Source organism: Calidris pugnax, unplaced genomic scaffold (genome assembly GCF_001431845.1).
Source record: "Calidris pugnax isolate Ruff unplaced genomic scaffold, ASM143184v1 scaffold17, whole genome shotgun sequence".
Taxonomy (NCBI): domain Eukaryota; kingdom Metazoa; phylum Chordata; class Aves; order Charadriiformes; family Scolopacidae; genus Calidris; species Calidris pugnax.
Window position 1 is genome coordinate 6772197 of NW_015090794.1, and position 27084 is coordinate 6799280.

A 27084-nucleotide genomic window follows, 5' to 3' on the forward strand; every position below is an offset into this window, starting at 1 on the left:
CAAAATTCTTCTTCTATGTGAGTTCTAAGCGAAAGCTTAAATTCTGCAGGAGGCATCAAAAATTATTACCTGTAAGAGGCCAGTTCAATGCTGTGGCAATTTCCTCCCTGTCTGCTGCACACCTGAGCAGAGACCACACCCGAGCACACCTGAGCAGTGAGCACACCCGAGCAGAGAGCACACCTGCCCAGGCTTCTGCGGGGAGTCCAGGCCTCTCCACAGGCCCTCCCGGAGACCCCTCCGGGGCAGACTCCCCACTGGGCTCAGGTGTGCCCGGACTGAGACCCCCCGCTCTGGGTGTAATGTTGGGGGGTCCCGGTGTAAGGGGGCACAGGGATGGTGCTAAGCGGTCCCGCCAGGGGACCTTCAGCGTGGCCTGCCTCATCCCCTCAGGTGCCGCCTCCCACCCCCTGAGGCAGCCCCAGGCTCCCTCCAGCTGGGCACAGCTCCCCCCCCTAACCCCGGGTCGGGATGTCGCCCGGCCCCGCCCCACATGCCGAGGGCCGCCGGGAGCCCCGGGGCTGGGGAGGGTTCAAAAGCCACCGCTCCCTGCCAGGACTGGCCTCTTACGCGGCCAGGAGAAGGAGGAGGAGGGAGGGAAGCAGAGCGGAGCGTTACGACAGCTGCTTTTGCGGCAGTGGGGTGCTTTCCGGCGCTCGGCGTTGCTTGACGGCAGAAGGAGCAGAGAGGGAGGAGGGAGGACAACAAAGGGGTGTGAGGGGCCGCGGCGGCATGTGAGGGACGGTGGCGCCGGGGGCGGCTCAGGTGAGGCGCAGCGGGCGGGGGCAGAGCAGGGCTAAGCCGGGCGCGTCGGCTTCCGTTGACCCGGGGCCGCTTCTACCACCCTCGGCAGCGGGGAGGCCCCGCGGAACGCCGCGGCCGAGCGGGGCCGGGGCCCACTCCCCTCGCGGGCAGGCGCCCGTCCCCCAGGCAGAGCGGCACAACGGCCTGGGCCCGGTGCCGCCCGCGGGCCGGAGCGGCCCTTTGCCTGGCAGCGCTTTGGGTCGCGCTGGGACTGTTCGGCTGGGGCGGGGGGGAGGGTCGGGCCTCGCCGTGCCCCCCCGGGCTGCGGGCCAGGCCGGGCTGGAAGCGCCCAGGGCTCTGCGAGCCGCAGAGGGCACAGCGCGGGCGTACGTAGTTAACATAACTTTTAACTTTCTTTTTTTTTTTCAGTTCCTGTTTTGATTCCTAAACGAATTGGTGCTACCAGGCACTTTTAAAATTAACTTAATCCAGAGTTGTAGACCTTGATTAACTTAATGTTTTATGCAACGTAATTTTTGGGTACTTAGGCTTCGTGTGAATAAACACTTCTGCTTAAAGAAAAAAAGTCTAAACTGTTTTGTGGTTGTTAATAACTCTGGTGCGAATGTAATGCTGTGGAATGTATTCTGGGGATATTGTGTTTAATATTAAATGCAAAAGAACTGAAGGAGCGTAGTGTAATGAATGCAGTACATAGTTGGAGGGTAAGAAGACTTCAAGCTAATCATAGTTTTTCTGGTACAGTGTCTGATAGGTCTTAAACAAGTTGTTTAGCTTTACAGAATCATAAAGAAGCAAAAATTGATGTGGTGTGCTGTTGGGCAGCTTGAGAATTGGTAGATGTATTTTTAAATAATTTTAATAATTTAAAGTTCTCTTTAAATGCTGTGACTTTAACACAAGTGTATGCAGTTTTGTTAGCTAATGGAAAACAATGAATAGGCAGTTTCCTTCTTTCAGCTGTGTTCAGTTGCACCTATTTTGTATTTACCGATGAGCCTACTGAAAACCTATCTCCTGACTTCTCTTTTCAGGAGAATGCCCTTAATGTTTGGGGGAATTATTTCCTATTAGTAGCAGTGCATGTCTGGGACTCTGTAGCTAATGCCAGGGACTTATTTTCTTCTGACTACCTCCCCTATGCTGTGGGTCATGAGGAGTATTCCTGTACTAAACAGGAATAGTCAAGGCCATGTCCTATATGCATAATTAAATTTAACATAAATAATGCAGGTTCAGTGATCTAGCAGTAGTGGAATTCATAGGACAGGGAAAAACCATAGTGGTCTTGCCTTAAGTTATTTAAAGCATACATTTTTTTCTTTTCAGCAGGTGGGAAGAATGAAAGGAAGGGGGGATGAAAGAATGTTGAACCTTTTTGTTTGGCTGTATGATGGAAGGGCGCAGGACAGAGAACCTCTGCAATAGATCGTTCGGATGGCTTCAGCAACAAGAGAATGATGCTAAACCATGGCTCTGGAAACTTTCTAATTGCTTTTCTGCTGCTGAGAAGTCTTTGCCTTGCAGTGCGGAAACGGTAATTCATTGCTTTACTAAAAGCATAGTGGATATCCTGGTACAGAGTGATATAACTAACTGCAATGTTATTGCTGACTAAAGGGGGGTGAGTGGGGAGAGGAGAAAGGAGAGAGAGTAGTTACCATGGTGAATATAAAATCTGTTTGGGAACTTAAGGTTTTTACTTGTGTTCACAGCTCTCTCATCAGTGTTGGTGAAAGCAGGCAAGTTGCTTTGCTTGACAGGCTTTACTCTTTACAGGTCTGTTTGGAATAATACAACTGACTGCTTAAAAAACACTTAAGGCAGTTACTTGAAAGCTCTATGAAGTTATTGCTGAAGAGTAGCGTATGGAAGTAGTCTTCATGCTTCCAGATTTTCATCAATTTAGTTTGGAGGCAAATTTAGAATTTTCTGAATTATTATTGTATAGTAGTTAGAGCAATTGTGGATACTCTTCTTCATGAATGATTAATTTTTCCTTGTTTCCACTTCTTTAAATGTTCCTGTTCTGTAACTATATACAATTCTATGCATTTGAGATGCAAAGTGCTAAGGAATGGGATACAACACAATGACTTACTCGAGCAAGCAAGCTCCAGCTGTGAAGTAACACTCATTTATGCATGTTCAATCTGATTTTCAGTAAAAAAACACAGGAGAAACATAAGCGTGTATCCTGTTGTGTTGCTATTCTCATATGTTAGGAGTTAGGAAGGGAGCTGCAATATATTCTGGAATCTATCATATGAAACAGTTCCAGACGGATTTTTGGTTTTTGGCAGAATGTATCTTCAATTCATAAGATGGGGTGTCAGATAGTGAGGAAAGGTTTTGAACATGGGTAATCAATTATTCATTACTGTGTAGTAGGAAATGCATTAAATTCAATTTGGAAAGTAAAAGTTGTTCCAAAGTACTGGCCTAAAGCTCTGGAGCAGCGTGGTGTTTGCAGGTTAGCTCTGCTGACCTTGATGTTCTGCTGCTTCTTGTAACCTCGCTTAGTTTTCACTGCTGCAGTTTTAAACCCCCCTGTATTTCTGTCTAAGCCTTTGTGTCTGCACATCTTCATATCTTGAATAAGAATAGGCAGAAGCACTTGTATAGCTGTGAAAACTTAGTCTTCTCCATCCTCTGTTAATTTACCTGCTTGATATAATTTCTAATTTTTAGTCTTTTAATGCATTACTTCTAAATCTAGTATGATTTTAAAGTCTTTATTCAAAGTAAAAGGTGTTTACTTGTGTGTCTCCAAACTGGGGAGGTTTTTTTACTTTACATTGCATCCATATATGTTTGCTATTAAAAGAAATCTTCCTTTTTTCACTTTGCATTTTCAGAATATATCTTGACCTTAACCTAACTCTTTTCTGCCTTTGAAATTCTGTTTTACAGACCCATTGCTATCTGGTTTATAGATTTTGGTTTTGTTGCTTCTAAAGTCCACTGATACCAATGTGCCTTAGGCTGGCACACAACTGGAATGTTTCTTTTAATATTTTACATGTTCAGACAGTGAGGTAATAGTAATCATAAAGAGAACACTTTTGAAAATGTCTATTGTCAAAGTTGTAACAGTCTAAAAATACGCTTGTTTGTGCTATAAAATTGTTGGTTTATTTATGTGTCTGAATGTTAACTGAGCTTTCATTTTCCAGGAAGATTACATGGAGAACAAGAAAGCTGCTGCAGAATTGAAGGATGCTTCATCTCCTCATAATGCTGGCTCTAAACTGTTCCCAGCAGTACCGCTTCCTGATGTTCATCCTCTTCAGCAACAGCAAATACAGCTTTCACCTGGCCCGAAAGTAAGCTGCTGTGCTCATGGCTCTGACTCTTCTTGTACTCCACAGATGCATTGTGGTGGTGGTGGTGGTAACTTGATTCACCCTGGCACAATATTAGACTCAAAAAGCACTGGGACGATTACTTGTCAAGTAGGGTCAGGATTTGCTTATCAGTCTGCATCTTCACTGAAGAACCCTCCAGCTAGAAGCAATTTGGCAGGCATTGCGAGTGAGTTCCCTGGCATGTGCGTAGAAAACAGTGTATCTTCCTGTCAACATCTGCCCTGTTGTGGAAAACTCCATTTCCAGTCCTGTCATGGTAATGTCCACAAACTGCATCAGTTTCCAGCCCTTCAGAGCTGCCCATCTTCTGGCTATTTCCCTTGTTCTGAATTCCCAAGTGGGGCCACAGGCCATTTGGATGAGCATATTGCACAGTCGGAGCTAACATCGCGTGTGTGCGCCAACCCTTTGCACCTAAACATGGCACCTTCAGTTTGTTTAAAGGGCTCTCACTACTGCAGTGACTGCTTGAGCAAGGTTTGTACACAGCACACTTCTCATTCATTAAGCATGGGATATGGTTAATGTTGAAATAACGTTACTTGAGCAAAACACCGGCTTCCATGGGTTGCAGCTTGCATACTCCTGCTTGCTGGTGCATGGTCCAAAGGTACCAGATCTCCTTTTTGAAGATGATGTTTTTAATGAAGTAACATTCAGTTTGATAGGAATACAAGAGAGGCTATCACAATGTTTAGCTTATAGGGGATCTTTAATGTACTCAAGCAGAATTTTGACTGGATTTGGAAGACACTTCTCTCTTCTTGACAGCTCCAATTAAAATGTTCCAGGGTAATCACTCTGAGAAAAGGCTAACAACAGTTAATGTACCCCTGGGCAGCTGATCAATAAAGATCTACTGCTAAGTCAGGTGAAGTGTCTGATGCTATAAGGATATTCTAGTTTTGTTTTGGTTTGCTAGGTCTTAATTCAGTCTTCCCAAATTTGTCATTTATACTTCAATACCAGTACTTTAGAACTGATTAAACTTGTACTTGAATTTTAATAGGAAATTCAAATGAAATAAAATACTCAACTTCACAAGATATGTTACTTAAATTTCCAAACTTGAATGTCCGATGTAAAAGTGAAATGTCTTCATTTCAATAAACTAAGTGGTCATAGTTCCAAACATACTGAATTCACTATTTTTGGGAGGAGGGAGGTGATTCAACCTTGTACTCCTAATGTGAAATCAGCACAATTAAGTTTTTTTAATACATATTAGTATTTCTTAAATATGGCATGTCTTGTTGTGCAGAGCTCAGCAGAATTGTTCCTTGCATTTGGAAATCTAGAGCTAAGTATACTAAGATCTAGGACAGAAGTTTCCTTCATGCAGGGATACTGTTGTTAATTAACTTTGTAGAGTATGTTTGAACTTATATTTGTTGTAGAAGGGAAATTGGGTATTTCTAGCATGGAATAGTATGTGCTAATATTGTATAATAAATGAACATGTATTTTTGAAAAATTGTCCCAACAGCCAACCAGAAACAGCCTAGTTGATGCTGCTAAAATCTGGCCAAATATTCCTCCTCCAAGTGCACAGACTGCACCTGTTCCTATCCCAATATGTAATGGCTGTGGAACCAAAGGAACAGGAAATGAGAAGAGTTTGCTACTGGCGAGCAGCCTTGGCAAATCACCGCAGAAATATGGTAAACTGCATTTGTTTGAAACTTGCACTTAGTGGATGTCTTCCTTAAATACCCTTGCACATGAAGAGTTCTCTTAAATTGCGCTGTTCTCTGGTAACTTCTATTAAGTCATAGAAGACTAAACAGTAAAAAAAAAAAAATACCTTGTGTCTGTTTTGCAAAATCAGAACTTGGATTTACCTGCTTTGACTAGTTAATTTACAATATTGTTTGCATAGAGTTTGGGGGTTTTTTTACTATTATATTTTTTACCATTTTAAGAACTAGAAGAAAAAATTCTAAGGACTTGGAAGCTATTTTGTTCTGATGATGTATAAAGAAATTATCATCAGCCATACTTTGAAAAGCATTTTGTTAATCTGTAGCATCTATTGTCACTTCCTGTGCGGTAAAGGTGTAATGTTTATAATTACAACATAGCTTTTTTCAGTGTGCTTGAGAGAAATATTGTGTGAAATAATTACATAGTCTTTCTACAGTTAGTACTGTTTCAATTACAGAATTGTAACTAGTAGGAAAGTTATAAATGTTAAAAACATCACGGAAGAATAAGAAATTGGATAGCTTTACTATCTCCTTAAGACTACTTAAGACTATACCCATTTTTAAGATGCAACACCCCACTGAGTGTCCATACAAAATGCAATTCCAGTGAACCCAGTAGAAGAGTAACTGTAAATCTATACCCAAAGAAATGTGACGTTTATCTGCTGTGTTTAATTTTATATTCTCAGCTAACTTTAATTCTTAGCCTGTTTTTGACCTGTGATGAGCCTGTGTCATTCTTCATGGTTTTTTTCCAGTTGTTTTGTGGGGATGGAGTGGGTGTATAATGTTGATTCAAAATTAAATAGATATTAAAGAGTGCTGAAATGACAAACTTAATTTGTGCTTTTTAGTCTGCAATAGCAAAAACTTCTAACCTTGGTCTCCTGAACTATAGAATACCTTTGTGTTTGTTCCATACTGCCTTAATTGCTTATTAACAATTGTCACTGTACTGGTAGACTCATCTGGTTTTTAGTTTCTTTATTTAATGCACACTGTTAATTTGAACAGCTTAATTTTCACTTCCGTCACTGATATGGCACCTGCTGAGTTTAGGGTGACTGGGATACAACTTCTGATAGTTTTCATGGTACATGCCACCTTAGCATTTGATAATATTTTTTTTTAAATTGGTTGTTTGAGAGTTTAAAGCTGAAGTTCTCTTGCATTTTTATCCTAATATAACAGTGGCAGAATTTCTGTTTAAGACTGATTTGAGGTATAAAGTTTCTCCCTTAAAGAGAAACACCTGATCCATTTTTTAAGATTCCTTAAGAAAATAAAACTGAGCTTGCATTCCTGGGCATGTTGTTATCTAAAACACAAAGATTTCCCATATGCAAAGTTCATAGTATGTTAAGTTTAACATTTTTTGGTATTTGGAGATTAAAATGAGCTGTGTTGTTAAACCTGTACAGGATCTCCGGAAGTTGCAATAACAGGCCAAGTTCTGGAAAACTTGCCCCCCATTGGAGTCTTCTGGGACATTGAAAACTGTTCAGTTCCCACTGGCCGTTCAGCTATAGCCGTTGTACAGAGGATACGTGAAAAGTTTTTTAAAGGTCACAGAGAGGCAGAATTCATCTGTGTGTGTGACATTAGTAAAGAAAATAAAGAAGTTATTCAGGAGCTAAACAACTGCCAGGTATCAAAACAGCGTCTAGTTGGTGGTGTTGCTTGAGAATTTGTGTACTCAATGTGCTAGTAGTGATTCCTGTTCGCTAAAGCTTTGTTTAGCTTCTGGGGCTTTTAGTGCATGAGATTATAATGAGTTTATGGATTGGGTCTTTAATGCTTATAATAAATTTATGGGTGGGAGTCCTTAATGCATAACTTTCCTGGTGTGATACTTTTTAAAACTGAAACTGCATTTTGTTACATGTAGATTACTGTTTTATCTTTAGTTTTACTGTTTGCAGAGGATTTTGATTTCACCCAGTGATAAACAGTGGTGGCATTTTTAATTCTGTGACTAAATAATTAACCTAAAAGATCTATGATTCTGTGAACTCAACTTTTTTACTTAGTGAATACTGTGCTGATTAGTGAGTACACATGTAAATTAGTGGTATTGATTTGGGCACCTTTATATATTTTTTCCATCAATACCTCTTGTTTCTTGGTATTTTTTTTTACTTTTTTGTGCAGGTTTCTAAGTCAGAAATTCCCTTCCCACCCCCTAAATTGCAGATATGATAACAGGTTGACAGTTTATCTGCTTATGTGAGGTAAAATGAATTGATAGTGAGTACTTGCTATGTCTGTCACCCCTCCATTTCAAATGAGGGTTTATGGAATGTTTTTAAGGTAGCAGCATATACTCTTAGAGAATGCAAAGCATGTAAATTGTGATCTTTAACACAGAACAACAGAAGTCATCCCTTAGACATTGCTGAACAACCAGGGTTGAAGTTCATTGCTCATTAGAACAGTTTGGGATCCATACATGTTGTACTTAATGCATGTGTGCATTAATTTATCTAAATAAAAGGTGCATGTGAAAGCTTGTATTTATGTTAATTTCTAAAAGAATAGATTTAAGCAAGCATAGTCCACATTCAAGCTTTTCTCTAGAGCCCATATTTGTATTTCCACAGGTGACTGTTGCACACATCAATGCTACAGCAAAGAATGCTGCTGATGACAAACTCAGACAGAGTCTTAGGAGATTTGCGGATACCCATGCTGCACCTGCCACTGTGGTTCTTGTGTCAAGTAAGCCTTTGTGGTACTCGCAGTACAGAATTCAGTTCCTCTCTTCAATTGTACTTTTGCACATGACACTATTGTGCTTTCCAAGGGTTGTGATTAGAATCAGCTTTAACTGAATTGCTCAAGAATTCTTAATGATGTCAGTGGCAGCAAGGGAAAAGTGGGCACAGTAAGATGAGAACTTGGCTTAGTTAAATCAGCATTGGAATCTGATGTCGTCTTGAGTGTCAGTAGGTATGTGTATAAATACTGTCTGAAGTTAGACAGCTTCAGCAGGAGGCTAATAAAGTAAAACTCATTGAGTCTTCCTTGTGGTGTCTTTCAGGATGGTTTGAGCAAAATGTATTTGATTTGTTTTTTATTCTTGTAACAGCATACTATGCAGTTAAATATGCAAGCCACTCAACTATTTAATCCCTGTGTGTTGCCCTTGGTTTCTCCCTAAAGCTAAACAAATGTTTGTTATAAAAGTAAACTGTACCAGTCAAATGCCTTGCTGACGAATTGCTAGAAGTTACTATTAAAAGGAAGCCCTTGTCTTTGAGACTGAATGCTAACTGCTGATTTAAATTATATCTATTGAGAAGCCTTAAAGCTGTTTGTGCGATTTCATTGTAAATTTTCAGTGATAAATGGAATTTGTCAAGCGAGGTCTAGGTGGCATTTTTTTGCTTTTTTTTTATGCATTTCCTTGTTTGTTCTAATTTATTTTTTTTCCTCCAGCGGATGTAAACTTTGCTTTGGAACTCAGTGACCTGAGACATCGACATGGTTTTCGGATCATTTTGGTACATAAAAACCAAGCTTCAGAAGCACTCTTACATCATGCTCATGAGCTTATTTGTTTTGAAGAATTTATTTCAGACTTGCCACCAAGGTTACCACTGAAAATGCCGGTAAGGTTTTTAATTCTTAATGCAGCAGACATTTCACAAGTGTCAACCTCCTTTTTTTCCTTTTTCTAATTTAGAGGGAGAGCAGGCTGAGATGGTTTTTATGGCAAGACATGATGTTGTTCTATGGTGTCTGCTGCATATTTGGCTATTACCTGTATTTCAGTTACTATCATGTGCTTTGCACAGCTCTCAAGAACTTTTCTTTTTTTGAAATAACTTCCTGAACTGTGTTCACATGCATGTATAGAACATATAGGATTTTTTGGTTGCAAACAGTGATGCTTTCTTACCTGGAGAAGTGATGATGTATTGATCACAAGATCTGTAGTCTCTTTCAACTTTAAATTATGTTGGACATGGAAGATTGAGGATTTACCTTGATAAGAGAGTTTTCCAAACAAATTGAATGCTGCAAAGAGTTACTTGGAGGGATGGGGAGAGCATGCGTCACCAGAATCAATGTAAAAATACTGGGTTTGAACAAGAGGGCATTCTGACACAAACTAAAATCTTACTGTCTTTAAACAGGCATGCCATACACTGTTATATGTTTATAACCTACCAACAAATAGAGACAGCAAAAGTATCAGCAATAGACTCAGGCGTTTGTCGGACAACTGTGGAGGGAAGGTGCTGAGCATTTCTGGAAGCAGTGCAATTCTCCGTTTTTTAAATCAAGAAAGTGCTGAACGCGCTCGGAAGCGAATGGAAAATGAAGATGTTTTTGGTAACAGGATTGTAGTGTCTTTTACTCCCAAAACCAAGGAACTTAGTGAGACAAAAAGCTCCAGCTTTGTGGGAACAGAAAAGGTGAAGTCTCCCAAAAAAATTAACAAGAACACAAAGCTGTGCCTCCTCAACAAAGACTCAAGTGATCAGTCTTGTGGTACCAAAGGCTCTGCTGGAAGAGGATTCCAGATTCATGGATCTATCATCAAACCCACAAATGTTAAAAGTTTACAGGTATTGTTGTTCTATCTTGTTTAGTTTTCTTGCTTTTCTTCATGGTCTGAGAATTGCTTCTACTACAGCTTTAGCTTTAACTTGTTAGTCCTAGTTAATGAATTACAGTAATGTTTAGTGACATTCCCAAATGATAGATGTATTCATCTGCTTGGGAAGTAGACACTGAATTTGAGGGTTGGGATTTTTTTTCCCCCTCCCTGCCTCCTTTTTCCTCAATTTGGAAATACTGCTGGTACTTAGAGTCTCAAATCCTAGGCCAGTTTTGACTTTTCTATTGGTGTTAAGTATAATAATATCTAGAGTCATCAACTTCTGCCATTTTTTTAAGGAAAACTAGGGTAGATCTACAGTGTAGCAAAGATAACTAATTGTGACAGAAAATATAAAACTGTCAGAAAATCAAATATTCCTGGTTATGAAGTGCCAATGAAAATGCTATTAAAAGAAAACTTGTCAGTTATCTAGGTTTCCATAAGAAGGAAAGCCTCTGGCAAGGAATGTTTACTACTTTAATGCTGAGCTTTCTTCTCTTTCTAGGAGCTGTGCCGTCTTGAATCAAAGACCATCAGTAGAAATACTGAAAACCAGCAAGAACTTTTAAGAGAACAAATTCCTTCTCCTCAGAGTAACTCTAATGCAGCAATTCCTGTGTCTCTGGCAATGAAAAAAACTGGAATGGGAGAATCATCCTGTAAAAGTAGTCAGAAGTATGTTTAAAAATATAAAGATATCAATGTTAGCCACACTTCTTAAATGTGCATTCTGCAACATAATTTGTTTTCTTTTTCTTATATATATTTGTAAATAGAAGAGAGACTTCTGCTTCCAGGAGTGTTACCAATTCCCCTGTAGATAAAAAAGATAAAGATGAAACTGTGTTTCAGGTCAGCTATCCCTCTGCTTTCAGTAAGTTGACGGCCTCAAGACAACTCAGTCCTTTACTCATGTCTCAGAGTTGCTGGTCATCTCGGTAAGTGTCTGTGTCTTATTTGGGAGGTGAAGTGAGAATTCAACAAAATATGCATTGATTATTGACAGCTCCATATGGAGTTGTGTATGCTAAGCACATTACTTTGATACACTGATCTATGTGGAGGCAAAAGGAAACTGATGGTGCTGTGTAACAACTGACAGAGGGTGGATGTAAATGTAAGATGCAGTGAACTTTTTCAAAAACTTACTCTTTAGTAACTGTTTCCTGCAAACTTTAAAGCTACTATAGACTTGATACTCCTCACATTTTCAGTGCCTTTGTAGAAATTTATCCAGGCCCATTAAATTCTCATAGACTGAAATACCTGGCCTTTGCCAATTATTAAAATCATGTGAATGAGCTTGGCATTTTTTAATGTGTTGGTAAGATAGAAGACTTGGTGTCAAATATATTATTAAATTGGGTGACCTTGAAACGTAATATGAATTATTTCCTTCTATAGGAAATACTTGTCTTGTTATGATGTTTTGTGGTGAAATTTGTTTTGCCTGCAGACATACGTACTTGGAAAATACCTTCTAAGTGCTGTGTTTGTGCTTGACTGCTATCTATTTTCTGATTAATTTTGAGATGTATGTCAGAATTGTGCCATAGCTACTTCAGCTCATAAATATTTTTTTCTTTTACCCAGGAGTATGTCTCCAAACCTCTCAAACAGATCATCTCCACTCACATTTAATGTAGTAAATCATACCAGTGGTACAGACTGCCCTGATCCTTTTGCAAATGGTGCAGACATTCACATCAGCAATATAGATTACAGATTGTCCAGAAAAGAGTTGCAGCAAAATTTGCACGAAATTTTCTCAAGACATGGCAAGGTAAACACTAAGATACCTTTATTTGATCTATTTAAATACTTCCCATTTATGCATTTATGGCCATGCTTGTGTTCTAGCTTTGAGTAGAAATGGAAAGCTACCTAAAGCTATCCAACATTAATTTTGTTAAAAGGACATATCATGTTTTTCCTTTAGAAAGACTAGCTCATCACTTGCACTAGGTTCTTGATTTGCATGTGGTCTTCATAGATCTGGTATTCTGTAATTTTGTATATGGAATTCTTGGCTCAGTCACATGGGGATGATACTTAGGCTTTAGTTGTATAAACTTTTTAAGCTGTAAAGCTGAATTCCTGATAGTTTTTACTGTAGTTTTTAAACTGAGTTTGTTTGGATCAGAAGCAATCAAAAAATAGACATGGAGAGTGTAAATTGGTAAAAAGCAACTATGAAAGGAGAGGTCACTTCTGTAGCAGTTTATTTCTGTCTTATTTGTAGACTACATTCTTCTGGCATAACCTTCTACATGGGAGGATGATGCTTGTGTTAAAGGAATATCATGGTCTTGCCTTGGCCAAGGCTCATTATACTTGGTTCTTGTTTGAATTGTCCTGTTGGCCATGGTTCATCATATTTTTCCCTTTTGTGTTGTATTCAGCTCTTGGCCAAAGCAAGACGGTGCTACTCTTGTGTTGGCTTGCCTTGGGCTAATATTTTGTGATAAATGTAAAAGATGTTTTCTTCCTTTCAGGTAAAAAGTGTAGAGCTCAGTCCCCATACAGACTACCAGTTAAAGGCTACAATTCAGATGGAAAATCTGCAAGAAGCAATCAGTGCTGTTAACAGTCTTCACAGATACAAAATTGGCAGTAAAAGGATCCAGGTCTCATTAGCAACGGGAGCTGCTAATAAATCACTCTCTCTCCTTAGGTAATAAGCACTCTGGCATCTTAATGGTTATGGCATGTATTTAGTAGCTGAAAGATGATTTAAAATATTGAGCAAATGAATGTTAGGGAAATAAAAAATCTGTCTTATGGCCTGATGAATGTGTTAAATGCAACTAGGCTAGTTTTCAGTTTAACTTTTTTACACTGCTTGTATTTTAAGTTGCATCTGAAGAGACTAGATGTGTTTAATAGCTTCACCACTCTCTTATAAAACTGATATACCTCAGTAACTTTGCACAACTGAGTTAAGATTACACTTGGCATCTTTATTTCTTCTTTTCTCTGAGAAAGCGCACATGAATTCTCTCTTTGAGGATGGCATACAGAGTTTAAGTGCTGATGGTGTTTCTTTGATCTCTATTTTCTATATGGAGAATGATAAAGCTGCAGTGCTGGTGCTAGTGAGAACACAAGTATTTTCAGTTTAAAGTCTTTCCATACTGAAAGAAAGCATTAGGAAAGAAGTTGTCTTCATTTATTCACAGAAAGCTCCAGTGAAAATAGTGTTTGGAGTGTAGGCTGTTCCACTACTATGTACTACTTGCCATTGTATAATTTACAACTTTATTTTATTCTTGCCTCTTAGTTTATGCCTGTTCAAAGTTCTTAATGTAAGGACCAGGCTGCTAACTTCTAATGCTGCAGCTTTAATGTTGCACTTCATAGATGCTCAAAATCTTACTACCACCGAGGAATGATGTGGTTCCTTCAGAGTCATTACCTAGATGAGTTAGCAGTAACATTGCTACTCGCACTCCTTGATCTGAAGTGTCAACTTCTGTAGTGCTGGGATGAAAGGGAATGCAATTCGTCCTCTTAACATTTATAGTTCAGAAACTGCATCTCACCAATTTGGGCTGGAGACTACTTTTTTCTATACTAACAGATTAATTTTGTTCTCATGTTACAAAACTTCTTTTATAGCTCAGAAACAATGTCCATTCTGCAGGACGCACCTGCTTGTTGTCTGCCTGTGTTCAAATTCACAGAAATCTATGAAAAAAAGTAAGTCTGCAGTTGTTAGTTTTTCTCTATTACTTCTAAAAAGAATCTGATCTTGGGTGATTGTTTACAGTGAATTACAGGAAGTAACACAATGGAGTTTGGGGTTTTTGTTGTTATATGTTGCAGCATATTATCTGTCCAGAGGCAATGGCTGTAGTAATGGCCTTTCTTAGAGGGTTGTACTTCGATTTACTTCAGTTTTCTACACTAGGATGAAGAGATTAGTTACCTCAACAGCTTGCACAGAATAGTTGCTCACATTCCTGTTTCTTAAACAAAAAAAATGCAGATTACTGCCTTCTCTTAACTATGATTACAATGTGTATTTATTTCATTTTTTTTCTTTTAGATTTGGACGTAAGTTGATTCTATCGGATTTATATAAATTAACGGATACTGTGGCAATCCGTGACCAAGGCAGCGGGCGGCTGGTGTGCCTCTTATCCAGCAGCCAAGCCAGGCAGAGTCCATTGGGATCTTCACAGTCACATGATGGCTCCTCAGCAAACTGTAGTCCTATAATATTTGAAGAGTTGGAATATCACGAGCCTGTTTGTAAGCAGCATTGCCTGAATAAAGACTTTATGTAAGCTCTGTATAAAATACTATATGATCTTATAAAATATTTGAACAGCATTTAACACTGGTGTATTAACATTGAGGTGTATATGTTCACATAGTGTGCCCCAGTCACTGTTTACATGTTGACAAGAATAATTCAGGCAGAAAATAGTGAGATGGGTTGATGAATTTTCTATGCAATTCTCATTGATCAGTTTGCTCAGGTGAGATTATTGTATTCTAGCACAGCTGCCAAGATTGAATACCTCTTAAGCAGAAGCTGAAAGGTATGCTATCTTCCTCTGGTTATGTAGAAAGTTATACATTCCAGAGATTTCTATTAGCTTGAATTTTATTATGTAACTATAGCTGGAACTGATCATTCTTTGTCCTCCAGCTGCATTTAGTAGGTGACTCATACATGGTTGAAGATATCCTGAAGCCTTATATTAAACTTCTTGTTTTATTCAACAGCAGCCAGTTACTAGGTGTTGACTGTTAACTGCCTGGTATGTGGTGCTAAAATTTAGTATGGATATTTTAATGTAATAATAATAAAAATACAGACTTCCAAATGTTGCTTGTCTTTTGGAAATATCCTGTTGCTGTACAAATTTTTGTAAAGAGAAAATGGAAGTTGCTTGTGACTGTATGTAGTTGTATGTCAGCTGGTAGCAGTATATCCTATGCATATAGTATAATGGTTTACTGTGGGGGGGGGGTGTGAGCACAGGCACACTATGCTAAAGCTATATGTAGAATGAGTAAAATAAACTTCAATCTTTTATTTTTACAGTGAGCATGAGTTTGATCCAGATTCTTATAGAATTCCATTTGTGATTTTGTCTCTGAAGACATTTGCTCCCCAAGTTCATAGTCTTCTACAGACACATGAGGGTACTGTGCCTTTACTAAGGTAAAGTATTTTCCTTTAGGCTTTTAGTATAAGGGCTGATAGGTTAAAGGTTTGAAACTTCATTGATGGCTGTTGTAATGCTCTGAGACTACCTGTTGTATAAAAACTCCAGTTCTTGGGTAAGGTGGTATCTTTTAGAGTAATTAAGTGCCTTATGAAATGATTACTTCTTGATTTCTTCTTAAAAAAAAACCTTATTTTAAATGTGCATTTTTAGGAAGTGTTCTGTAATGTGTTAATAAGCTGTTGAAACCTCTTGCTCAGGAAGTGTCTTAAAATATAGATATTTTTAGGACAATTGTTAAAGCGGTATTTTAGTTTGTAATGGAAGTTGTTTTTTTTCTTCAACAGTTTTCCTGATTGTTATATGTCAGAGTTCAACGATCTTGAAATAGTGCCAGAAGGCCAGGGTGGTGTTGCTTTAGAACATCTAATTACCTGTGTTCCTGGAGTTAACATTGCCACTGCCCAGAACGGCATTAAAGTTATTAAATGGATACATAACAAACCACCACCTCCTACTACAGGTAAGTATCTCTATTTAAAATATTTTCTCTGAACTAATATTTCTGCTAAAAAATTAAGGGTAGCATAAAGGAAATATCTTGTATAATTCAACTCTTTATAAAGACAAACACTTTGCCTGAAAGTTTGTTCTTTTTTTTTGTGCTCTAGCCTGCGTCAAAATACTGTGCAGTGTTTAGTAGAAGAATATTAGTGGTAGGTTCACTACTGCAATTTTCTTTTTTTGTAGATCCTTGGCTTCTACGTTCTAAGAGCCCTGTGGGTAACCCACAACTTATTCAGTTCAGTAGAGAAGTTATAGATCTACTTAAAAGCCAACCGTCCTGCGTCATACCTGTCAGTAAATTCATCCCAACGTACCACCATCACTTCGCAAAGCAATGCCGGGTGTCTGACTACGGGTATTCTAAATTAATGGAGCTGCTGGAAGCAGTGCCTCATGTGCTGCAAGTGAGTTATGTGGCCCTGTTCCTTTTTAACTATCTGAATTACTGGTTGGTATTGTACAATAGATGCAATGTCCACTTTGAAAGAGATGGTTAACTCAACCTTGGAGTAAAATTATTGTCTTTCTTGAGATGTTCTTTCTGGTTTATCATCCCCACCCTTCCAAAACAACTTCTGGGGAAATTAGCTCTTAATTTTATTTAATCTAAGCCCTTGGAATTCAGTTTGAAGCTTTATTTAGCCTGTGGCTAGTGCCTGGGTAAAAAGTTTTGTGCCATTTATCATAAGAGCACAGGAAATGCGGAATGCTCCTAGGGTAGGCTGTGGTGTGTATCCTGTCATCTGAAGGATTCCTGTGTGAAATAAATTGTGTGGCCTTATCTTGCAAAAAAGAAACACTGTGGTCACATTAGTCTGCTACTTTGAACACCAGTTGGTTGTAGAATTTTAAAATAACCAGTACAAACATGCAACAGTTTTGCAATAGTGCTCATGAAGGAAACATTTCATTTCTTGATGATGTGCTGTAGTACAGAAAGCGTATGGCTCATGAGGCAGCTTTTCCAAACACTGTCTCTGTAGCCTTTATTTCTAGCCTACCTATACTAGAACTGGCTTCTGAATGTTGTGTAAAAGAATTTGCTGAGGATGCTAGATAGGAATGATCACATCAAATTTTCTTTCAGATCCTTGGTATGGGTTCCAAGCGCTTGTTGACTCTAACACACAGAGCTCAAGTGAAGCGGTTTACTCAAGACTTACTGAAGCTTCTCAAGTCCCAGGCCAGCAAGCAAGTTATTGTGAGGGAGTTCTTACAGGCTTACCACTGGTAAGTTATCTTTAGTGAATCAAGAACAACTGTGCAGGGCATGTCTCTCAGCACTGGTTTTAAAACCTAGTGCAGGAGAAGTCAGCACTTTAAATCTGAGTACAAATTGTGGTACCTTATATTGCCTCTATTGTGATGTGGAAGTTCAAATGAAAACAAAATTAAAAGTTCTCTGATGGACTTTACTGCTTCCTTTAGTGCTAGGTTAATTTAATTCTATTGGAGTTTCAAATGATTGATGGTATTTGATTAATTCTCTTTGAAGCCATGACTGCAAGGTTGGATTTAAGCAAGCAGGTCATGGCACATTAACATGAAGAATAGGAGAATTTAGTGTTAGGCTTTTAGAGAGAAATATTAAATATACTGATTGTCAATAGATACTATTCTAACTGAAGCTAGCAGTAGTGCAAAATTGAGTAAAACCTGTCTTGCTACACCAGGAAGAACATTCTGTTCTAGCGTAGTAAAAAAGTAGGGGTGTGTTTTTTGAAGAACAAAAAATGCTTTCCTTCATATGAAGATAGAGGGTAGTACTTAATGTGCTTTGAGGTAACTATACTATCTTAGCGCTACATCTGGTCTACCTTTGCATGTCTGCTGCTGTGCGGCATGTGCCAACAGGTCCTTTTTTGAGAGTGCACCCTTCTTGTATTTTCACTATTGGCAAAAGTACATCATTGGCTGTTTCTAAATCTACTAGATGTGCATCTCCACTGCAGTCATCTCTGGCCATTTGTTGAAGAATATGATGTGTTCTTGCTTCTGAGAGGTTCATGTTGGGGAGGCGGGGAGAGTGAAATACCCTATATATTACATACTATTGTGAACCTTAATATGGTGTTTTCCAGGGTGTGGTTTCTGCCTTGAGACCTAATCCTTCTTAAAAAGAGCATATGTCTATAACTACTAAGCAAATACAGACTGAAAGTGTAGCTATATGGAACTGTATAACATTACATTTAAGAACAGTTTTTCCCTTCGTTTCCCTACTATTATTGCCAATATAAAAACTATGCTTTTTTTTAAGATTTGAGGCTTATTCTCTCAAATTGCACATTACTGGTTTTTTCCTATACAGCATACTTGTATAATACAATTTTCAAAAACTTTCAGGTGTTTCTCTAAGGACTGGGATGTTACTGAGTATGGAGTGTGTGAACTGGCTGATATTATATCAGAAATTCCAGATACAACTATCTGTTTGTCACAGCAAGACAATGAAATGGTAATTTGTATCCCCAAAAGAGGTATGTTTATGTACATTTTTTTGACTGCTGCCGAAGTGTTCTTTGACTCTTTTAAAACTGTACTAACCAGAGTATATAGGAGTGACTTGGATTTTTTAATAACTATTTCTGCCTTCATAACTAATTGATGAACTTGTAATAAATAAAGAATTTGTCATTCTGGGAACACTTAAAATGGAAGACAGAAAAGCAGGTGGCAAAATAAAATGTTCCTACTTTTCGCCTGTAGTTAAACTTTCTGTTGTTTCCACACAGCAAAAGTACCACTGTATTTGGCCATTTAATATCCTCTAAAGAGCTGATCACCTAAATATTTTTGACTTTAAACATGTAAGCTTAGTAAAGGTCTTTGGTGCTAGAAGAAAATAGTGACTTGGTGTGATGTGTGATTAAGTTTGAAAATCAATCACCATATTTTCTTACTATATTTTGTTGCATTTAGTACATAGCTCTTATGTTGGTTTTTAATTTTAGAACGTACACAAGAAGAAATTGAAAGAACCAAACAATTTTCTAAAGAGGTAGTAGACTTACTGCGCCACCAACCCCATTTTCGAATGCCCTTCAATAAATTTATTCCTTCATATCACCACCACTTTGGTCGTCAGTGCAAACTTGCTTACTATGGTTTTACAAAACTACTTGAACTCTTTGAAGCCATACCAGATGTCTTACATGTAAGTTCTAAAATCCTAAGATGTACTAAAGTATTTTTAAGATCTGTACAACTGTTTCAGCAGGGGTTCTATTTCTCAGTAACTTCAGTGTGAGTTAAAATGTAATGCTAGACAGCTGTATTTAAGAATTTGGTAAAATTGTCCAAGGCTTTTAGCATATTCAGGATAAGTTTGTTAAAATTGTTAGGTCCTGGTCTGATTGTTGGTCTGGGAGGGGCTCGCAGTGATACTGAGGGTGCAGTTAAGCCACAAATGAGGTCAAATGCCATTTACTATAACTTTACTATTTTTACCAAAATAAAGAGATGTGGAAAGAAATCTTGAAGTTGAAAATTTCAAGTTTTCTAAATTGGATTACACTTAAAAAATTCATTGCACCAAAATTGGAGAGAGATTTCATTTAAGTTGTGTTAAACTAGCTTTAAAAAAGGTTAATAACTATTTAATTATCTATAATGTTGTATTTAAGAAATTACATAGTCTTGCTTGCTCTATAGATACCTTTTGATATAGCTGAGCCCTGCTACATAGCAAATGATTGCCTGCAAACACTGAATTTTAGTTGCAGATTACACTTTTTTTTTTTCATCCCGACTAGGTAAATCACTTTAACAAACTGTAATTTCTGGTTTGTAGGTATTGGAATGTGGGGAAGAGAAAATTCTCACGCTCACAGAGGTGGAACAAGTCAAAGCAGTTGCTGCCCAGTTTGTTAAACTGCTGCGGTCTCAGAAAGACAACTGCCTTATGATGGCTGATGTGCTGACAGAGTACAGCAAAACCTTTGGATACACGCTGCGCCTTCATGACTACGATGTTAGCTCAGTTCCAGCTTTAATGCAAAAACTCTGCCACGTTGTAAAGGTAATTTTTTGTCTTTTTAGTTTATCCCTCTAAAAGGTATGTAATGTTGCGTTAAGGAATTTCCTGTCTCAAATTACAGGTCTCTGTGCTTAATGTTGTACTCTAGAAACAATATTCTATTAAGCTGGGGGAGTGAGGCAGGATTCAAAAGGGATTTTAAACTTAGTTTCTACATTCCTATGATGTCTTTATTCTTTTGTAACCTTTCAACTTTCTCTGGGAAAACTCATGCTTGTTTAGCAAATAAGTAAAAGGTTGTATTGTAGTACTTGTTTTAACAATACAAATCAGGTTTTTTCCTACCTGACATCTTTTGTAAAAGCAATCATTTCCTGGTAACTGTAGTAGTTATTAGTTTTATACCCCTCATTTTTCTGATCTGTGGTTTTAGGCTTTGACTCTGAATGTAAATACACAGATGGTCTTACATGTCAGTGGAAAAGAAAGGTTTATGTCTATGTGGACATGAGCATACTAGTTTAGTTGCTCCAATTCTTGTAATTTAGCAGCTGGTGTTCAGGCTGGGGCTGAGTGAGGTCCATCTGGCTTGGAACAGAGTAAAATCATGTCTACCATGCGGACAGGAACTGCTACACAGCTTTTGCATATTAAAGTAAATTTATCCATGTAAAGCTGCTAGGGGAGTATCAGATGTTGGTATGTGGTATCAGATACAGCTGTGCTCAAACAAAACCCAGCTACACGATTTATAAATAAATTAATCTCTTCCCTGTCCATAACTCTATTCCCAATTCATTTTTCTAGGTTGTTGACACAGAGTCTGGCAAGCAAATTCAGCTGATAAATAGAAAATCTCTGCGGACTCTGACTGCCCAATTGCTAGTCTTGTTGATGTCCTGGGATGGAACATCCTTTCTCTCTGTTGAACAGCTTAAACAGCATTATGAAACAACCCATAGTACTTCCCTTAATCCTTGTGAATATGGATTTATGACCTTAACTGAACTCCTCAAGAGTCTGCCTTACTTGGTTGAGGTATGTACGCTCTTTTTTCCTTTCTGGTGTGTTTCGTGCTTTGGAAGGACACTGTGACTAGAGAAGTATGTGTTCTAATTCTTTCTCTTCTTTTTCTAACAGGTTTTTACCAATGGTGGAGCAGAAGAATATGTGAAGCTTACAAATCTGTATATGTTTGCAAAGAATGTAAGGTCCTTACTTCACACCTACCATTATCAGCAGATTTTTCTTCATGAGTTCCCAGTAGCATATAGCAAATACACAGGAGAAGTGCTGCAACCTAAAGTATATGGATGCAATAATTTAGAAGAGCTTTTGGGAGCAATTCCACAGGTGCGAAGAACTGTTTTGTACAATTACATTGAGATTTCTGCATGGATTAAAAATAGTTGCACAGTGGTTTCTGTTAACTGGTATGAATTACTGGAATAAGTACCTTCTCCAAGGAGGCTTATACCAGTTGTATTTTTAATAGCTTCTGAGAAATCTGCGCTATGTAATAAGAAAATATCTCTTTACATTGTTTGGTCAATTTTTGCTTAACTGCTCATGGTGAGGCCACAAACATCCTTGGTATCATTATCAAGTGAGATAATAGATTTGTCTCAAATGAATGAACAACTGTACAGTACTGAAGCTTCACCTTGATCAGAGTAGATTTAGCTTTAGGAGTGAAGAGTTGTGAGACATTGTCGGAAGTGCTACATAGTGGAATTTTGCTGTGGCATCTCCTTGTCATCCACATGCCCTCAGTGCTCTAGGATAATTTGTGACCTGGTTTATGACTATAAGCTTTCTGTTAAGTAAATTAATCTTTCTGAAGAGTGACAAAATGGAATTTTGCAATTCCATGTTTTAAACACAGTTTTTGTTTATATATAGTTAGTACACTTCCTAGCACTATAGCTTGCCTTTGGTATGAATTAGTTTGAGACAAAGCTTTTACTTGGGTAGCATAGTGCAAATTAGTAACATGATTTAATTTATCTCTAGAAATAATGTCAATGCAAGGCTAGATAAAAGGCAGTGAGGAAGCTGTTTTAGGCTTTGGATTTGTGTGCTGTTGTTTAATTCTGCCTTTTTTCCCCCTCTATAGGTGGTCTGGATTAAAGGACATGGCCATAAAAGAATAGTGGTACTAAAGAATGATATGAAAAGTAAGTCATTTCAATTTTGAACAGTTTCTGAGTTACCTTTTTTCTTTTCTTAAGATGTGACTTAAGTAAATGAATCAAATGACCTTGTCTTCTTGTAGCTCGTTTTAGCTCACCTAGTTTTCCCCCTGCTGATCATGTGGATGATCATGGAAATCAACTTGCTGACAATAATGGACATATTATGGAGACCCCAGGATCTACTTCATCAATGGAACTAAGTCTAGGAACACCGAGCAATGGTAATGCAAAAATCATTTATATAATGTATTATTTTAGGGGAGTTATCAAAGGAGCACGGGGAAAAGCTGTGTAAGTTAGTTGACATGAACTTCTGTAGAAATGCTTTATGGCTTGAAAGTTGTATATAGTTAGGCATGTGTCCTCTTCGCAAGGACATCTTGTCCTCAGCTGTCAGTATATATGTATAGCTGCTAGATGCACTTTAGTGGAAATTTAAATATAAAGTTAATGAAAAAAGATGGTCAGTAGCAGCTTCTGATAGGAATGTCTCCGGTATTCTGATGAGAATACAGTTCTCTTTCATATTTGGTGGTTTTATGTTGATTTTTTTTGTTACTTTTTGCAAACAATAATGGCAGCCATGTTAGTATAAATCTCTATAAATGAAAATAACTGAGAAATGGTTCATATCTTACCATGGTCTCCAGTTTGACTACCTGCAGGTTGGAGAACTTGTGGAATGGTTCTTGAGTTATCATTTCAGAAGTCTAGGCTTATCCCTTTTAAGAAGGGCGAATCACTTCACTTTGAAACTTTCAGCTTAATTTTTACATGTAAATGTGTTAGATGGTACATAAGCAGCTGATAAGATATTGGTATGTCTGCAGGAAAATTGCCTGGTAACTGGCCTTTCTCTGTTAAAAGACTGTTCCTGTTGGACTTGTTTCCTCAACTCTTCTTCTATTACTCAAGTTTGGCAAATACTAAATTTTGTGATAAGGGTACATTTACTCAGACAAGCAGTAGGTTTAACATACTATTGCTCTGTCTGCTGTATCATAATTAGATGCTTTTGATACAGCAAAGTAACTCTTAAATGAAACTGAGGTTAGTTAGCATTAATTAAATTAGTTTGATATTAGTCTTTCAAATACAGTGTAGCTCTCAGAATTGCTTCTGAAGACTTTATCACCTCTGAAACAGTGACACCTTCACAGCTTACAGATACTTCGAAAGATGTTTCCTTATTTTTGTAGTTTCTAACCCAACTGAGCAAGAACTACTTTGCCTCACAAACACATCTCCCATTGACCTCCTGTGTGAGCCAGTTCCTTCCTGCCTACCGTCCCCACAGCTGAGACCTGATCCGGTGGTTCTTGAGTCTGCAGACCTCATTCAGTTTGAGGAACGCCCTGCACCTCTCTCTGGTAAGTTTTCTTGCCTGTGTTATTACTTATGCATGATGACTTGCACAATTTGGATAATAAAGCATCAAATAAATGGTTGATTATATGAAGTTCCATTTCAATACATACCCATGTATGTATTACACAGTGGTATGTATTAGAAAAGTGGGTGGCTTCCATCAGAAACTCTTGAACCCTGCTGAAGTTGTCTGGGGTGAATTTTATAGGGACCTTATTTAACATTAAAATTGTGATTTGCCATCCTGTAGCAACCTGTTCACCACAGTAATTTTATAGTGCTGAGAGACTTGATGTGAGAACTGAATTAAGCATTCTAAACAGTACCTGATGCAAAGCCAGGAGCAAACATCACATGAGCTGCAAAGGTGAACATCGATGCATCTTCTGTCTTCAAATCAGGCTGACACATTCTTTTAAAATATTTTATTGCTTATTACCAGAGGAATATTCTCTATTTTTTCAAGAATGTAGCATAAATAAATTTTGTTGTCTTGTTTATTTTAGAGATAATGATTTTAACAGAAGAAGAAAAACAAAGAATTGGCACCACAGCTCAAGAAAAATTGACCTCTGGTTCCGTGGTATCTAACACCACGGAGAATGCTTCAGTGCCTCCCTGCCAGTCCTCTGAAACCCAAACCCACAAGGAAGCAATGGACAGCCCAGCCAAAAAGCAACACAAAAACAAGGTGAAATTGGCAGCAAACTTTTCACTTGCACCTGTAACCAAGCTTTAAATTTTTCTTTTTAGTGTGAAAGACAAATAGCTATGGACTCTGCACAAAGAAAAGCTATTTGCTAGCCCTTATGTATTTTAATGAAAGGCCTAGAAGAATTAATTTGTATTTAATGTATTCTGTGAAGATTTTGTTCCTTTTACACTGAACACAGCTGTTAGCAGAGCAGATTTTTTCTATTATTTTGGAAAAAATAATTCTGGCATTCGTTAAATTATTCTTAAATTTTACAGTTTTTCATAAATGTGTGTTCAGTAAAAGCAAAATATTAATTCAACTAAAATGGAACAGATTTTATTTTCTTTAAGCCTTGTTGGTGGTGTAATCATACATGTAGCATATTGTATTCTATAGGCTGTTGCTTACTGGTATTGTTTCAGACAGTATTAATAAAATGCATGATCTGTCTTTCAAAAGCCTGTTGAGAAATTTTAACTTGCTGACCTGAAATGACAAGAGTGAGGGAGTTGATTGTGCTCCAGAGGAGAAACTTGTTCTCTGACCTTTCAGATGACTTGTAATTGCATTGGAAATTCTTTTGTCTGAAGATGTCTGTAGAAGATTATGTGGATTTTTTGTAAAACTTGTTTTAAATGTTTTCTGTAGCTTTCAGTTCCATTTAGGAGCTTTCTAGGACCCTGATGCTTTAAGCTTCCCTTTTATATTTTGTTCCAGTGTGGCATGGATTTGGTTAAGGAAAAGACTGTCTTGGTGTTGTGAGTTTGAGCTACAGACACACATTTTATTGTGTCTAGAGATGAAGTTAGGAAGATTCTGATATTTCTGAAATATGCATTTAATGCATAAATTACAGATAATCGAGTAGGTCTTAATGAAATGTTTTGGGATGGAAGGTATTGATGCTATTTCCACCTGTAAGGGAAGTTCTAACTACATGTGGAAATGCTAAGGTTGTTCTGCTTAACCTTGTTTTCTATTTTTAAGCATGTTCAGTAAATGGGAAGCTTATTCTTTGATGTGCTGTCTTTTAGCTGTGTCTGTTTTTATATTAAAACTTACTCCTAGTGTTGCAAGCTTTTTTTCAATTTGTGGTATCTTGTGTTGGCTTTTGAAAGGGCCAGCTTTGGAAGAGAAGTTAAGTCAGTGGATGACCTTAACTCTAGTTAGCAGAAATGTCCAGTGTATGAGACTTCATACCCATTCTGGGTAACCATGGCATTTACAATGGGTTGTATTTGCCAGGCAGCAAATAAAATGCTTGTAGTATTGAAAGAACCTACACTAGAGGTTTTCCACTGGCCAGCTGAATATTTTTAGGTGCATTCTATTGTAATAGACAAGAGATGGAACACAGGCTCTAATTTCTCAGCCAGCAACAGGAAATGCCACTGAATAATGGCTATAGACAGGATTTTACTGGTCAGATTTTGTTATAAAATCTTTTAAATTTTGGCAAGTATTACCAGTAGTGAACTTATAGCCATTGTGAATGCAGAGAAACACTTGGAAGTTTTTCTGAGCATTATGGCACAGTATTTTGAGTCCTTGGTAAAACTCTACAGACATACTGCTATAGAAAGAAATTTAGAAGTAAGCCTTCTGGGAATGCTTTTAATGAGTTAAATGCAAGAATACTTGCTTTCACCTTAAGTTTGATAAGGTTAACACTGATCAGTCTAGGTCTTTGTTTCAGAAGAACATGCATGGGAGAAAAGACCAACCTGAAATGATATTTTCATGAGATGCAGCTACAAGTCATCTGAAGTACTAAAGAAAAACAGGTTTTTGCATCAGGAAAACATAGTATTTGTCAAAGTGAGTGTGGTGGTTATGCCACTTACAGAGGTCAGCATCTCTCTTCTGGATTCATGTGTGATTCTGATGAAATCGCTGTTTGAAAGTAATAGAGTAATACTTTTGAGAAGTTGTGTTCATAGTGTAACAAAATAGCTAATTGAATTGCAATATATTTTTTTATCCAAAGGGTTAAATGAATGATGTGACTTACAGATTTAAAAGCATTACAACCATGAAATTCTTTAATTTAACAATTAAATGTACTATCTCAGATTCATGTCTGTTTAAAAAAAAAAAATGTCACTGAAGCCCTCAATTTATGCACTATCTTTTTCTTGGAATGGGAGAAGAAAAAAATTCTTTTCTTAGCTGTCTACTTTGTTTGGACACTTTCTTTTGTGGCTCAAGTGCTGTTTTGTGTGTTGGGACCAAACAGTTGTGTCAATAAAATTTTCAAGCAAGCATAACTCTTGTCTTTGTCTGAAGCCCTGAAAAAACTGTCCTAAAATCATTAACTTGCTGTGTCACATTAAGTTTAATTATCCACACAGAACGGAGCTAAAATTTGGGATTTAGTGAAGATAAAAGAAACGTTAAATCCATGGTTTGCTGGATATACCCTATGCTGGAGAATGAAAATTTTCTGAGTTTTTGCAATTGAGCTGTTAGCAGATACACTCAGTATCTCTAACTGCTCTTAATACAACATAATGTTTAGGGTTTATTTTAGAAGGAAACTGTACTATTTATCCACCTAAAGAGAAAAATAGAGAAAGGAATATAAATGCAACAGGTAGAAGTAAGGTGTTCCTCCAGAGTTTTTATGTCACTTTGAAATGTTAAAATTTAT

General features: G+C 37.8%; 1 protein-coding gene across 4 annotated transcripts; it reads left to right on the forward strand.

Moving 5' to 3' along the window:
- Positions 1 to 665: 665 nt before the first annotated feature.
- On the forward strand, positions 666 to 26701 carry KIAA0430 (KIAA0430 ortholog). 4 transcript variants are annotated; one of them, XM_014936374.1, is made up of 27 exons: positions 666 to 765; positions 2098 to 2302; positions 3942 to 4610; positions 5620 to 5794; positions 7261 to 7487; positions 8440 to 8557; positions 9278 to 9450; positions 9979 to 10413; positions 10954 to 11123; positions 11225 to 11386; positions 12042 to 12231; positions 12944 to 13122; positions 14067 to 14147; positions 14497 to 14733; positions 15505 to 15624; positions 15976 to 16151; positions 16379 to 16599; positions 17283 to 17425; positions 18542 to 18675; positions 19150 to 19352; positions 19989 to 20216; positions 20982 to 21212; positions 21315 to 21527; positions 22291 to 22351; positions 22450 to 22590; positions 23569 to 23739; positions 24244 to 24476. In XM_014936374.1, the coding sequence occupies exons 2-27, from the start codon at positions 2156 to 2158 to the stop codon at positions 24474 to 24476; spliced, it is 5238 nt and encodes a 1745-aa protein (XP_014791860.1). In that variant the 5' UTR covers positions 666 to 765; positions 2098 to 2155. The 4 variants fall into 4 exon arrangements, with proteins under 4 accessions (XP_014791860.1, XP_014791863.1, XP_014791859.1 ...); XM_014936377.1 differs by having other exon boundaries at positions 679 to 765; positions 2095 to 2302; positions 3942 to 4091; positions 24244 to 26701; XM_014936373.1 differs by having other exon boundaries at positions 679 to 765; positions 2095 to 2302.
- The last annotated feature ends 383 nt before the right edge of the window (positions 26702 to 27084 follow it).

Excerpts from the sequence above, each read along its gene's own strand:
- KIAA0430 (XM_014936374.1), top strand. The coding sequence starts at position 2,156 with ATGATGGAAGGGCGCAGGACAGAGAACCTCTGCAATAGATCGTTCGGA. Across the intron at positions 19,353-19,988 it reads CCATACCAGATGTCTTACAT|GTATTGGAATGTGGGGAAGA; the intron begins GTAAGTTCTAAA and ends TCTGGTTTGTAG. Across the intron at positions 22,591-23,568 it reads TCTAGGAACACCGAGCAATG|TTTCTAACCCAACTGAGCAA; the intron begins GTAATGCAAAAA and ends TTATTTTTGTAG.